Source organism: Sycon ciliatum, chromosome 2 (genome assembly GCF_964019385.1).
Source record: "Sycon ciliatum chromosome 2, ocSycCili1.1, whole genome shotgun sequence".
Taxonomy (NCBI): domain Eukaryota; kingdom Metazoa; phylum Porifera; class Calcarea; order Leucosolenida; family Sycettidae; genus Sycon; species Sycon ciliatum.
In genome coordinates, this window is record NC_088644.1 from 6,660,587 (window position 1) to 6,676,358 (window position 15,772).

General features: G+C 48.4%; 1 protein-coding gene and 3 non-coding genes across 5 annotated transcripts in view; all 4 read right to left on the reverse strand.

Annotated features, from left to right (window-relative positions):
- LOC135808434 (transformation/transcription domain-associated protein-like) overlaps window positions 1-15,772 on the reverse strand; it is a gene marked incomplete at its 5' end in the record, with an annotated part of 55,149 nt that overhangs the window by 13,433 nt on the left and 25,944 nt on the right. For both annotated transcript variants that reach the window (XM_065321624.1, XM_065321623.1), the window contains 14 exon segments: window positions 2,742-2,941; window positions 3,209-3,350; window positions 3,918-4,010; window positions 4,374-4,514; window positions 5,327-5,443; window positions 7,065-7,172; window positions 7,600-7,707; window positions 8,587-8,674; window positions 9,471-9,554; window positions 11,620-11,932; window positions 13,082-13,187; window positions 13,588-13,805; window positions 14,053-14,606; window positions 15,555-15,667. In XM_065321624.1, the coding sequence (XP_065177696.1) occupies window positions 2,742-2,941; window positions 3,209-3,350; window positions 3,918-4,010; window positions 4,374-4,514; window positions 5,327-5,443; window positions 7,065-7,172; window positions 7,600-7,707; window positions 8,587-8,674; window positions 9,471-9,554; window positions 11,620-11,932; window positions 13,082-13,187; window positions 13,588-13,805; window positions 14,053-14,606; window positions 15,555-15,667 (2,385 nt within the window).
- Window positions 327-400, reverse strand: Trnai-aau (transfer RNA isoleucine (anticodon AAU)). Its single transcript has one exon. It is a non-coding gene; the product is annotated as a tRNA-Ile (tRNA).
- Trnap-agg (transfer RNA proline (anticodon AGG)) lies at window positions 2,580-2,651 on the reverse strand. Its single transcript has one exon. It is a non-coding gene; the product is annotated as a tRNA-Pro (tRNA).
- On the reverse strand, window positions 5,788-5,858 carry Trnag-gcc (transfer RNA glycine (anticodon GCC)). Its single transcript has one exon. It is a non-coding gene; the product is annotated as a tRNA-Gly (tRNA).

Genomic DNA, 15,772 nt, shown 5'->3' on the forward strand with positions numbered 1-15,772 from the left:
GAGGTGAGTAGATCAGCTCACCAGCAAGTGGTCAAAGACCGAAAATCCCATTCACTGCATCCATGTTTTCCTCGTGCCAGGCCACGAGTTCCCAATTAACTGTGGGTCGCAGCACGGCTGGAAAAAATCCTTCCCTCTGTTTCTCAATCATGGTCTTAGACCATCCCACTATGCCTGCCTGCATAATAATGCATAATAAAAAATTAAAATTAAAAACCTCCCGTCCGCCCCGATTTCTCGGGAAAATCTGACGATAAACAATCAATATTTAATATTTTACATGGCCTTATATAATATAAAAAGAAAAAAAAGAAAAAAAGTGAGCGTGCTCCCAGCAGGGCTCGAACCTGCGACATTCGCGTTATTAGCACGACGCTCTAACCGACTGAGCTATGGGAGCTCATGACATGACACAGAGTATGCAACCTTACGACTTCTGGGTGTAGAGCTTACTAGAGGGCCGCCTACTGGTTCCCGGGTATTTCTGCCCAGACCAGACAGAATGGCAAGGTGGGATTATCCCCCACATGTTGCCTAGAAACAGGTATCACCAAGAGTCCATAACCCCCCAGAGTGCGCAACTGGGATGGGGTTGTTGGACAGCGTAATCCGTGATGTACGTCATTTTTTGGGTCGGACTTGCGTCATTCCGTCGACGCAGTCCGCCACGGTCCACACTTCCTCTACTCATGATGTCACACTATGACGCGCAACACGGATTTCGCCGTCCCAGATCTGATCAGTGAAGTTGCGCACTCTGCAGAGGGATTGTGGACTCTTGGTATCAGGCACGCATGATGTAGAATTTCAGATCGCCACACGAGAATGGTCAAACATGATAGAGCCACAGTAAACATGTGTACTAGTTTAGCGAGTACTACTATTGGAAACCAATTGTCTTGTGAGACTCAACACCTCAGAATCCAGGCTACTGTACTGTGGGTATGGACAGTATTTTTTTCTCCAAATGCGCACGCACGCACGTGCAGGCTTTCCGCCTTCTAGGTTAAAAAAAATCAGAGCTGTGTCAAAGACCACCACCTGTCTTTGGAGACAGGTGTTTCACTTGCAAATATGACTCAACAAGCAAGGCAATTAAAAAACCAGTGTAGAAGGACCAGCTGCCTCCTAGCAGTTTTACCATTGCATTGTAACTTTCAAGTCATGTGTTAGAGAGGTTTCGCAGTACGATTTTTAGTGCCAAAATCCGTAGAGGCGCTACGGATTTTTTTATAGTGTTGAAACGAGCGTATCTATAACAAACGAGCGTATCTATAACAAACGAGCGTATCTATAACAAACGAGCGATCAGTCCCACTAATGAGCAAGCTATCGAGCAAGCTAACGAGTTTCATTGATGTGACAAAATTGATAATGATTTTTTTGAATATTTTTTCTATTACAGTTCGATTTTTTCATCTGGTTCAAATTATCACCGCCGACTTTTGGGGTTCCTGCTGCTTCACTTCGGACTGCTGTTTGGTGTCGAGATATTTTTCAGCGCCATCGTTGAGCAGCCTTTGTAAGAATAGACTGTTTTGCAAAAGATTGCAAGTAGCCCTGTTCTTCGCTGCATCGCGGGAGAAAACTTCCAAACGACTGAGCGTAACTTTCACTCGAATGCAGAGTTGACCGAAGCATGTCCTGCGACAGGTTAGCAGATGCGGAACAAGACATCAGTAGAGTCCACCAAAGCTGCAACGACAACTGAAACAACTCAGTGTCGTGCAGGCATACAGTCTCTGTAACTGCGAGTGATTTTCACTTTGCCCGGGACTGGACTCTCGATCGACCATGGACTTGTAAACAATCATATTTTACGACTCCTCGATCGACATGTACTGAAATGTGTACGGAGTACGTGGCAGCCTCCAACGGATGGCTGTGCCTCCCTGGCTGTCGTGGAGGCTAGGGTGTCCCGTTGAGCCTTGGCCCGTGATTGTGCGGACTATGTTATGCTTCTCTTGCTCTCTGATCACATGTGACGTCATCATTATGTGATTTGTTTCCAATCCTCCGCCATCAGGCAAATTGTGTTTTGTTCGTGTGGAAAAGAGCTTTAATTATTTAAAAAAAAAAACGGAGTACGGGGTACGGTGTTCGTTAGTGCAAACGAGCCGAGTTTCTGGCGAGCGAGCCAACGAGTACCCGGTGAGATCGTTTCAACACTAATTTTTTATACGTCGTTTTCGAGCAGTGAAATGTTCCAGAGTACGGGAATTATGCGTTTGACATCATTGCCTAGGTTACGATTGCAATCACGTCATATTCCCCGCGCTATGGCTTTTTATTTTGAAAATTTGTACTGAAATCAAAACTCTCCGCGGCAAATCGATGTTTCTCGTACCAAATTTGTACGCGAAAAATCTTTCTGCACTTGATGACGCAAAATCTCCATACGAAACATGGTTCGTATGAAAGCCAGTCCACACGGATTCTCCGCGGTGAAAAATCGTACGACGCACGCCTCGAAAAAATCCGTAGCGCCCCTACCGATTTTGGCACGGAAAATCGTACCCTGGAACCTCTCTATTATGGTGATTTTCATGATGAAAAAATGACGGAAATATGCAAAAAATGGGTCTGTCCGGGATTTGAACCCGGGACCTCTCGCACCCTAAGCGAGAATCATACCCCTAGACCAACAGACCAAGCACATGGTTTCCCACGCTTAACACAAGTATGTGTACACCGCCTCTCACACGTTCACATGCAAGCACACACACACACACGTCACATACCTTTCTATGCCAGAGGATGAACTCATCTTTGAGAATGGTGTAGAGGTAGTTGGGCAGTGCAAAGCTAGGATCGGCCAAGCAGCGTGCCGTGGCCACCATAGCAGCGGAGAGAGGGCCTTCGAGATTCAGCGGTGCCAGTAATGACAGGATGTTGGGTGTCAAGCGGAACGGCGCTACACGATCTTCATTTAGCAACGAACCTACAAGGCAAAATACAATGTAGATCAACGTGTTGTGTGTAAGAGAGCGGCTGCGAAGTGCAGTCAGATGTACAACAATGTGAAAGGTCAGACTTGCCGCACTGGATGGTGCACAGTTCCACCCACAGGAATACAGTACAGCTGTACCTGTACTGGCGTGTACTGGCACAACTTAGAGAGAAATTCACTAGTTCAGGGAACGGAAAAGAGTGAAGAATGGAAACTAGAGAGTGGAGAGAATGCCGGTCGGTGCAGCAGTGTACATACCCGTCTGTTTGTCCACGTCAAAGCGGTAGAAACGCGCCGACAAGCAGCCTGTGTTCCGTGTCAGGTACAGCTTGCGTGGCGTCATCTCCGTCAAGTGCAGCACATACTCCGCCACAAAGTAGATCGCCAGGTGACGGGCAACCTGCCAGGAAACAAACAAAAGCAAAACAGTAATACGCACAAGAAAGACAGGAAAGACAGGGGAGGGTGTCAATGGAGTAGTTCATAGCAGTATAATTTGTACACATAAGCACCTGCTGGACTACTGGTCAAAGTGCCCTACACACGACGTGCAGAGCTGCAGTACAAACGAAAGTCCAGTGGAACAAAAAAGAAACCTCACCTCATGCTTAGAAACAATCATCAGGAGACGAAAGCTTATTTTGGCAAGATAGAGTGATCTTGTTAGGAAATTAGAGGCCATATGCAGTACATGCAGTACGAGGCAGTGGCCTCTAATTTCCTAATACTTTGAAATTCTTCGTAAAGTCCAAATTTGAAATTAGAGTTATCTTATCCACTAAAAGGGTCAGTATACATGTAATTTGTATGGATCTGATTGCACTCAAGATGACGTGTTGACAGCGAGAGATATTCGTAACTTACGCTGTATCCAGTTTGGCCAGCTCTAACTACAGTACACACACACACACACACACACACACGCACACACACACACACGCACACACACACACACACATACACTCACCTGCGCTCTGAAATGCCAGAAGTCCACAGCCGACTGGAAAATGTTAATGGACCATTTTCTCAAAACGGTGGAAGGTATGACATCTCTTATGATCTACAAAACAACAAACACACACACACACACACACACACACACACACAGGCGGCAAAAAACACCCAAAGTACAGCGGTGCACACGTTGTGACTCAGGAAATTATTTAACGATCAGCTTTCCATGTCGTAGCAGAATACATGCAGATCACGTATGCAGAGCGCAAACTTTCGATTGACGATACTAAACTTTAGCGAAAGCACCTCTTTCGCTAAATTCGCTAGAATTTCACCACCGTCAAAAATAGCCGTTTTACAGTACGTGGTTGTGCGGAGAATGTGTAATTCCATACCGATATGAATCATGGAAGTATTGAATGAGTGGGTGATACATTGAAAACAGTAAAGATGGCCATAGCAACCATACCTCATTGAATATGGAGGCCAGAGTATGCGTGGGTACACCGTTGCTATGTGAAGTGGCGTGTTTGATCTGCTCCAGGGCAAGCCGGTCGTAGTACATCTCCACAGCCTTGTCCGGAGAGCTGATCTGCTCCTGTTGACAGGCCTGTGACCAGGGAACATACGTGTATAACGTTACACAGACATACAGACAGACAGACATACAGACATACATACATACATACATACAGACACGCACACACGCATAGTCCAGTGTTTTAAGATTGCAGGTTTAAAAGCCGTACAATCAGGGTCTGCATGCCGTTGGCCCGTGCCAATCTGCAGATACCAGGTGTTTGGTCACCGATGTTGTCACATAAGCAAATTGCATTTTTTTTACATAAATACACATACACATATCTATCTGCACACACACACACAGACACACACACACACAGACACACACACAGACACACACACACGAACAGACACACGCACAGACACTTACATGCGCACAGACACGCACACGAGCACAGACACGCACACGTGCACAGACATGTACATGAGCAGACATGGACACGCTCACAGACACGCATACGTGCACAGACACGCACACGTGCACAGACACACACACGTGCACAGACACGCACACGTGCACAGACATGCACACGTGCACACACACACACACGCACACGCACACACACAGTCATACAGTAAATTTTCGACTGCAGCACATCACACTTCCCCGACACGGTACACGCATGTGTGTCCATATGGTGCACACACACACACATACACATACACACACACTCACACACCACATACACACACATAACTTACACACACATACACATGCACACTCATGCATGGTATGGCACACACACGCACACACACGCACACACACGCGCGCACACGCACACACGCGCACACACGCACACACGCAACAGGCATGCAGACAAGGCAATAAAGTAAACATACCTCCTCCAATATCGATAGGAAGCTAATGTCGGATGGGTCATCCTCCATGAGCCGCACGTTGGGTGCCACGTTAGTGATTTTAGATATGTTGTACTGCAAAAGACGAATGGCTGGTTCCTATACAGACAAGAAGTAAAAGAAGCAAACACCGCTGAGTACCTCGTTTATCCGAACGGTCCGGGATCGAGTACTGCCCGGAACTTTGAAATGCCCGAAACTCCGAATCACATACATTTTGATGGGGAAAGGCCATAGATACGGCACGTGACGTCATTATTTCAACAGAAAGTGATCAAAGAGTAGTAATATTTCTACTGAGTATCGCCCAAAGGGTGGAGCTGAATATGCGCCTTGATCCTTGAAGGGTGGTGGCGTTCCTACGGATGCGGAAAACCTGGCCTCTAGCCGAGTCTCTCGCGAATCGTGAAATTTTTGGTAAAAAGTAAACAAGCAAAAAAAGATGCATTGGCCGGGAATCGAACCCGGGCCCCCCGCGTGGCAGGCGAGGATTCTACCACTGAACCACCAATGCTTGGATGATACTCAGTGCAGATGACAAGTACCCTGATGGTAAGGATCACCGCTACATACATACGCGCACACAGTGAAAACGAGAGAGCCTGCACTCGCTTTGCTGGTCATATTCACGGACATGAACATCGCTGCTGGCAAGAGTACATAACCCCCCAGAGTGTGCAACGCCTGATCCAGCTCTGCATAGGGTCTTGGTCGAGCGGAATCGGATCTTTGCGTCATAATACCGTACACATCTGAGGGGAACCCGGGGAGTCGCGGGTACTCTTGGATCAAAAACAATGGTGCCCTGCCTCGAGACCGGCCTTGCGCTGGTGTGAAGTGTACGCATGACATCAGAAGATCCGATTCCGCTCGACCAAGACCCTACACAGAGCTGGATCGGCGTTGCAGTAACTTGCACACTCTGGGGGGTTATGTACTCTTGCTGCTGGATTATACAGTGCTACAGACCATATACATATACAGGGTATGGACCATATACAGGGTATGGACCATATACAGGGTATGGGCCATATAGGGTATGGACCATATACAGGGTATGGACCATATACAGGGTATGGGCCATATAGGGTATGGACCATTATACAGGGTACAGACAATTCAGGGAGCTTAGATTCACCTGTGACTGGCTCCTCATGACAATGCCTAGTGGAGCAGCCACTGACTCACAATCAAATGGTCAAGTAGTATGCATACAAGAGACGAGCCAACCAGCCAACCAGCCAACCAACCAGCCAACCAGCCAGCCAACCAGCCAACCAGCCAACCAGCCAGCCAACCAGCCAGCCAGCCAGCCAACCCACCAGCCAGCCAGCCAGCCAGCCAGCCAGCCAGCCAGCCAGCCAGCCAGCCAGCCAGCCAGCCAGCCAGCCAGCCAGCCAGCCAGCCAGCCAGCCAGCCAGCCAGCCAGCCAGCCAGCCAGCCAACCAACCCAGTCAAACAAACATACCCATGAAAGGCTGCTGGACCCTGGCTACACCAGATGCACTACACCACTATGTCACGTCATACAGTATGACTTTTGGCAAACCTTGGGGATAAAACGTCCCTGCAAGACGTGGTGTGCTTGTTGAACGGTGTACCCCCCCCCCCCCTCCCACACACACGCACGCACACACGCACGTACACCTCTCCATGGCTCGACCATAATCACAAGCTCCAATAGAGTTCTAGTACGTGAAGGACTAAAATGGGACCTTACCTTTCTCTTCTGCAGCATGGTGTTGGCAATCTTGAAGAGCTGTAATACTCTCTCCTCTCTCCAGCAATCATGCGTCTCCACGTCACCCAATAGCAAATACGGATAGATCTACACAACAACCACAATGGCAGCAGCACCCCCACCAATAACTAAAAATTATAACACCCATCATCTCTCTCTCTCTCTTTCTCTCTCTCTCTCTCTCTCTCTCTCTCTCTCTCTCTCTCTCTCTCTCTCTCTCTCTCTCTCTCTCTCTCTCTCTCTCTCTCTCTCTCTCTCTCTCTCTCTCTCTCTCTCTCTCTCTCTCAAAGATATTTAAAATTAACAGCAACGGTAGCAGCAACAGTGAAAACTACAGTAGGCTCAACACAGGGATCCAACACATACATTGATCAGAAGTATTGCAAAAACATAATTATTGCAAACTGAGGAAGCCGCAGGTGGCTGGGAGCTTAGAAGTCCTTTAATCTGAATGCCCTGTGTATGCATTGCTGTTTTCAAAAAAACAAGACTATGGACACCACCGGGCTATTACCTTGCCGTTGGTCGCTTGGATTTGAATGCGCTTGGCAAAGCCGTCGTCCTTGACCACCGTCTCCATGTGCGGTAGGAAGCGTGCTATGTGGAAGCCATTAGTTTGCATCTGTGTCCCATCAACATGCAATGGAGTAAGAGCAGTGAAAAGCAAATACCAAACACCAGCCAGGGAAATGAGTATACGCTGTTAGATCCCCGCCTGAGTACTGTTAAACCGGAGAGTCTAACGACCAAAAAGTTAAACGCTTTTGTAATTTTGGCATGATTAGGTGCAGAAAGTGTAACGATGGCTACCTGGCCACCCATCTGCATGCGCATCGTTACACAGACATCTAGCGATAACGTTTTTTTTCAAATAACGAAAAAGAATTGGTCGTTAAAACGTTAGACTTTGTGACTCGTTAGACTTTCCGGTTTTACAGTATCCGGTTGTGCGAAACTAGTGTCGCAGAAAACATCGTTCTGAGTTAGAAACCTCTGGCCCCCGGGGCCCGCATACTAGACTTGAGAACTGTGTGAGCAGTGCAAGTTTCCTGCTGTGTCAGACACAAGGCAAAGAGTTTTTAACTAAAAAAACCCGAGAGGACCATAAGTTTACAAGTAGTAATCCGTTTTGACCAACACTAATGATTATAAGCAGGATACCGTTGATAACTTGTAAACTTAAGGTCCTCTCTTTTCTCGAAATTTTAATCCTTGGCTCTCCATCCGAGTTTTTAACTTTTCAACAAAAGAAAGTAAGCCTACCTGAAAGGGATCCGTATGTGAAAGAAGTTTGAGGGAGCTGTTGAGAGTTTGTCTGCAAAAAAAACCCACGTGGATTATCACCACCAGGATTTGAAGCATGGCCAGCAATGTGCCGTGTACACAAAGTTCTTCAAGACTAAACTCTGTCACAGAATGTAATTTCAACTTTACTAATTTTCCTGTTCTGCACTACGGGCTAGGTATGTGCATGGTCAATCGGCATTCCAGTGTAACTTACACGATGGAGAAGGTTTTCAGACGGCAACATCACCTCGGCGTTTGCCAACGTGAAGTGCAGGATAAACCGGCTGTCGATCATTTTCCGCCTGCATTCAAGTGTGTTACGACAAATAGCACATTCATAATTATACACATGCATGTGCATGCACACACGCACACACATACACACATACACACACGCACACACATACACACACACATACACACACGCACACACACACACACACACACACACACACACACACACACACACACACACACACACACACACACACACGCACACACACACACAGCAGAAGCAAGCAGCCACTTGAATCGTTCCGCTACAAGCACCTACGTATATGGAGAGAGAATATCTTGGGTGTTGCATTTCTGAATCACAAGCCCCCCCCCCCCCGCCTATAACTGCTTGATTGAGTAAGAGAGGACTGAGGTAGTGCACGGGGCACTATCCGAGTAGTGGTCGTAGTTTGTACTGTGTAGTTAGTACAGAGTACAACCCAAGCTGTGCACAGTCTAGCTCAGCAAGCCAGTCAAGTGTAGGGTACACACACTAAGGGGCCATCCGGCTTTATCGATAATTTTCACGGAACGAAAACGTTTAGTTACCACCCTCCCCCACCCACCCTCCCCCTTCAACGAAAAATAGTTTGACATGACAGGTAGAAAGGATTGATGGTTCAGCTATCAATAATTTTCAAAACGAAACTCTCCTCCACCTACCCACCTACCCGTAAACGAAACTTGTTTTCCCTTCGTGAAAAAGATCGATAATTACAGACGGCCCCTAAGCTGATTCACACATAACATTTTTAACCAGGCTTGTAATAAAAAACAGGCTTCTAGAAGAGACAGTATGGAATGTTGCAGTAAGAAACGTACTTATCTGTCAGTTTCCAGGTTCTGTCCAGTAATCGAATCCATTTCTTCAGCTTGGTGACGACGCCCGGTAGGCGAGTTTCGGCACTGAGCACCCAGCACATACAAGAGCACACACAAGAGCACACACAAGAGCACACACAAGAGCACACACAAGAGCACACACAAGGTTAAACAATGGGAACGTAACGAGTGTCAAAGCATCGTGTCACCAGCCGTAAGCCATTGGCACAACCACCTCCCACACAGGTATAGTAAAACCTGTAACTAAAGACCACCATGACTAGCGACTAGCCTGGTACTACAGTAAAACCTGTAGCTAAAGACCACTGTGACTAGCGACCAGCCTGGTACTACAGTAAAACCTGTAACTAAAGACCACCATGACTAGCGACTAGCCTGGTACTACAGTAAAACCTGTAGCTAAAGACCACTGTGACTAGCGACCAGCCTGGTACTACAGTAAAACCTGTAACTGAAGACCACCGTGACTAGCGACCAGCCTGGTACTACAGTAAAACCTGTAACTGAAGACCACCGTGACTAGCGACCAGCCTGGTACTACAGTAAAACCTGTAACTAAAGACCACCGTGACTAGCGACCAGCCTGGTACTGCAGTAAAACCTGTAACTAAAGACCACCGTGACTAGCGACCAGCCTGCTACTACAGTAAAACCTGTAACTAAAGACCACCGTGACTAGCGACCAGCCTGCTACTACAGTAAAACCTGTAACTAAAGACCACCGTGACTAGCGACCAGCCTGGTACTACAGTAAAACCTGTAACTGAAGACCACCGTGACTAGCGACCAGCCTGGTACAACAGTAAAACCTGTAACTAAAGACCACCGTGACTAGCGACCAGCCTGGTACTACAGTAAAACCTGTAACTAAAGACCACCGTGACTAGCGACCAGCCTGGTACTACAGTAAAACCTGTAACTAAAGACCACCGTGACTAGCGACCAGCCTGCTACTACAGTAAAACCTGTAACTAAAGACCACCGTGACTAGCAACCAGCCTGGAACTACAGACCACTTTGCAAGGCATGGACGGTCTCACATCCATTATGGCTGTGCGGTGCAAACCACTAACTAAGGACCACCTGCCACTAAAGACCGCTTTCTCTGGCCCCAAGGGGTGATCGTTAGTCACAAGTTTTACTGTACAATCAACAGTCCAGAACCAAGGGTAAGCAACTGTGTGCGGATCTCCTCTCTATGGGCCAGATGCGCGGCACGCTGCAGCCTTCACTACATCGTGTAGCTGCCAGATGCGCGGCACGCTGCAGCCTTCACTACATCGTGTAGCTACAATCCATGCACTGTGGAACATCATACACCACGCTTTACATGAGGTTAGAAACAAACGTTCGTACGGACCTAGAGTTTTTCCAGCAGAAACGGCTGCGTTGGCACACGAGATAGTGGGTTTGAGTGCATGAGTGAAAGTTTTATTCCGGCCGACCGAGTCTCCTTTTTGAAGAGTTGCCGACCCGAAACAAACCTATTTTTAGTTTTGGCCCAATCTGTGTGTGTGTGCGTGTGCGTGTGTGCATGCCTGTGCGTGTTTGCGTGCGTGTTTGCGTGTGTGCGTGCGTGTGTGTGTGTGTGTGTGTGTGTGTGTGTGTGTGTGTGTGTGTGTGTGTGTGTGTCCCATATGGTGCAGTGGTATGTGCAGCGATTTCCAATCGATAGATTGCGGGTTCGATTCCCGACGAGTATGGTCACACACGTCTTTCTTCTCTTTCTCACACTCTTCCTGACTTTTCTTTCATTCTCCTGGGTGGTTACCAACAGCCAGTGCATGCCGGAGTATGTGGTGTGATGTGTGTGCGGGAAAAAAAAGAAAAAAAGAAAAAATGAAAAAGACCAAAAAAAGGGATTCACTGGCCAGAAAATGTCACTCCAAATAGCTGTATGGTGTAGACCAGGCTGAATAGTGACGGTCAATTCTTCAGCCTTGCAAGCTGTTGAATGGTGTGATCCCAGCACAAGTTGCTATGGCTTCTGCCGTAGCATTGCTATCATCGCCTCCGGCGATGGGCGTCAAAGGTCAAAGGTGTGTGTGTGGATGTGTGAAGGGATGGGGGAGGTGCTGTCACTATCCAGCAGCACTAGTAGTACCATGTCCAGCAGTACAGTAGTTACCTGATGTTGAAGTCGTCAGTGAAGGTCTGCAGATAGGAGTCAAAGTCTTGGTATCTACCTAGACTAGCTGCAGCAGGGCACTTGGCAGCTGTGGGCTGACGCTGCTGCTGCTGCTGGCCTCCTCCTATATGAGTATTACTACTACTGGTGTTGGCCGCGGTCAGCCCTGATGTTGCAGAGGATGATGATGATGACGTGGATGCTGCTGCTGTTGTTGGTGGTGGTGGTGACTTGTGTTGGAAACCCAGCGTGAACTTGTCCACCAGTGTTTTGACCACGGCCAGGACACGCTGTGAGACGGTGCAGCCAGACACTAGACACCGCCGCCGGTCAGAAACACAAGATGGATGTGTGCACGCACACACGCACACGCACGCACACGCACACACACACACACACGCACACACACAGCAATAGAGCGTTGTATCATTTCGCTACTATGTGCAATTTCATTTGTACAGTATCGCTCTCATTTCACAGTTCAGTCGGTATACTTGTCTAGCAGGCTATATAAACAAAGCTCAACCAATGACTGTGTTTCGCCGGTCCACTATTGGACAACACATGATATCATGGCATGTGGCCCCATGGCACTTGAAATTCAATCCTTGATCCGTGGTGTATATAAAACAAAAGGATAGCTAGAAATGGTCTCGAAAGTTCTGAATATGGAGGCGGAGTACATGTAGATGTGGACATGCAGGTTGGGGATAGCGAACCCACACGTTCAAAGCGAATGTGCCTGCATCGTAAACTCTCCTCCTAGGAAAATCTCTAATTATATTCACACACTGGAAAAGCCATTATTCTAATGAGCCGCAAGTATAACGATTTCCTAAAATTGACCAGTTTACGTGTACTAAAGGTAACGGTTCTCACTCATTCTCAACGCTCAGCAGCAACAGTATAAGTATCGATTACTGGGTAGCGTTTTCTATTTTAACAACAGATTTCTCCTTGGAATCCAATACACCACACCACCACATTGTGCTCTTGGCCGGGTCGTTGCTACTTCTTCTCAACTTAGATTTTTCCTTGTTAACTGTCAGATTTAACACTTGGTTATATACAAGGCTTTTACAGCATTGCATCAATAAACTCTATGATTGTACACACAACTTTTACGCGCGCGCGCGCGCGCGGATGTGTGCGCGTGAGTGCACGCGTGTGCACCATGTGTACGTGCGTTCGCGCGCGTGTGTGCACAGCAGTATGTTACTGTTAGCATTACAACAAAGTACAGTGAAACCTGTCTAAGACGACCGACCGCTCAAGGGACCTGCAAAACATGGTCTCTGTTACCAGGTGGTCTCCTTATCCAGGGTCATTTGACTGGAAATAACATCCCTTGGTCCTGGTTTTAGTGGTCTTCTAGGACAGGTGGTGGTCACCTTATCCAAGTGGTCGCTGCCTTGACAAGTTTTACTGTAGCTGTAGCTTGCTAGGGTTGAGTATGACATACCATTGTGCCGGTTCTGGAAAGCCTCCCGGTTACACACCGTCAGGCAGGCCTTCATGCATGACGTCATGTCGCTGAGCCAGTCATCGGACAAGTGTAGCTGGTACATCTGTGTGCAGAAACACAGGCATGCATACCAGTGCACAGACGGACAGACAGACGGACGGACAGACAGAGAGACGGACGGACGGACGGACAGGTATACATACATACAGACAGACAGACACACAGACATGCATATATGCACGATCACACAACCACACATACATGTATGCACAGACACATATGCATTCACACATGCACACACACACTTGATAATATTTCAAATGTATTACACCATCGACTGTGCAAGGAATCGCGGCACATGAAACAGTCAAACACCATGTGTACGAGCACAGAGACAAGGACGATAATGGCAACGGTCATGTGACATCTGCTAGCTGATTGGTTGTCTCCATGGCAATAAGAGCACTGACACGGGATTGATAGAGCATGATGGCGTGACAGACCTGTTCAATGACTTGCTCCATGCAGCCGAGCAGCACAGGATTCATTTCTCGTAGGTTGACCATGATCTTGCTGCAGATCACCATGCTCTGTGTGGCCCGCCATCCAGCACCAGCTGCTACCACCTGAGCACGATCTGCGCCTGATGGTGACGAGGTTCCGGCTGCTGCTGCTGCTGACGATGATGATGCAGAACCTGCAGTTGACGGAGCACGCGTACCTGTCAAACATAAACACACACACGTGGACAAACGCACGCACACAGTTAAGTATATGTACACACACGCGTGCGCGCACACACACACACCATACACACACACACGCATGCACGCACGCACACACACACATTCACAAACAGGCTGATGCAGCCAACGCCTATCTCCAGATTTAGCACGTGTGAAAACAGTTTTCTGTCGGTGCGAGTCAGAATTCCATAGCACGCAGAGCTGAGACACGGAATGACTTACTTCGAGATGCACTGCTCGTCCTACTGCTTCTCCCTGCAGCAGGTAAAGACGGAGAAGACGATATCGGTGCTGCGGCGGTGGCGCTTGCTGATGATGTGGACGACGCGGTCGTCGGCGGATGTGTGGATGTTAGTGGCGATGGTGCGGGTACTGTGTCATCCTGTGGTGGTGCACTACCTGACGTATCCATTGCCTCCTCACCACCGTCACCAGCAGCAGTATCAGGGGTGGCCGACACTGCTGCTGGTGCTGATGCTGAAGAGGTTTCGCTGGCGGCACGCTGCCTGGGCCGCGGCGAGTCTGATGTGGAACCACCGCTCTTGGACGTAGCCTCTCCGACAGTGCAGGTCTCGCGTCGACTGCCAACTACAGCAGAGCCAGTAGTATCCATGGCCTCGCCACCGCCGACAGAGGTGCTGCTGCTAGCTTGACTGGAAGAAGAGAGATCTCTGGCATTGGTGACATCGTGTGCAGTAGTTGATGATGATGACGCTGCAGCATTGCCATCCTGGGGGTTAGTGTGAGTTGAGGTGAGAATCGAACTACCAGTAGGCCTGAGTAGCAGATGCGCATCATGCGTACACATGAACAAACACACATGTACGGGTACACACACGCAGACACACATATACAGGCACACACACACACACACACACACACACACACACACACACACACACACACACACACACACACACACACACACACACACACACACACACACAGACACACACACACACACACACACACACACACACACACACACACACACACACACACACACACACCAACAGACGCAAGCAAACACACACACACACAGACACATATGGACACATACACAGAGAGACAGAGAGACAGACAGACACACACACACACAAAACGGACACACACCACAGGCACACAGACTTGCACTTGTACTTGACCAGCGACGGCACATTTGAGTAGGCATGAATTAGCACTGCTCCGAGAGCAACTGGTACAGGAAGCCCGTGAGTGAAAGTTGAAACCCGCATCATTCCACGTTAGAGTCCCTAAGTACTATGCCTCTCTGGTCCACAAACAATACACGGACAGAGCGTCTTCAAGAATACAGCAATATGACTGTCATGATGTCATATAGAAGAAACCCTCCGTCGCCAACTCACGGCCAGTGCCAACTCAGAACGCGAGAAAAAAAAAGGAGCAACAGCAGCAGCAGCAGCAGCAAAATGAAATGGGTCAGCGACACCAGGGAACACTGCAGCGAACACAGCATCATCTGCAAAGAAGCGGGGGGGGGGGGGGGGGGGGGGGGAGGGGAGGGGGAATAGCAAGTGGCACCAGTAGCAAGAACACCAGCAGTAATAGCAGCAGTAATAGCAAACAGCAACCAACAGCATCAGCATCCGCATCAGCGTCAGCATCAGCAGCATGAGCAGCATGAGCAAGAGCATGAGCCAGGCAGCAGCATGAGCATGAGCCAGGCAGCAGCAGCAGCAGCAGCAGCAGCAAGAGAGACTTACTTTTTGGGAGTAGCCTGAGCGTTAAGCAGACCACTGACACCAGGCTTTTCTAGAATTTTCCTCCTATCTTCTTTCAGTGACAGGTAGTATGAACGCAACGGGAAGTACATTGCCTGCACAAGAATAACAAGGTATAGCACAGATATACAACAGTCTTCTAAGTGTAGTTATCGTCGTCCCTTTGTATAAGTGTGGAGATGGCACGGGACTGGGAGCAG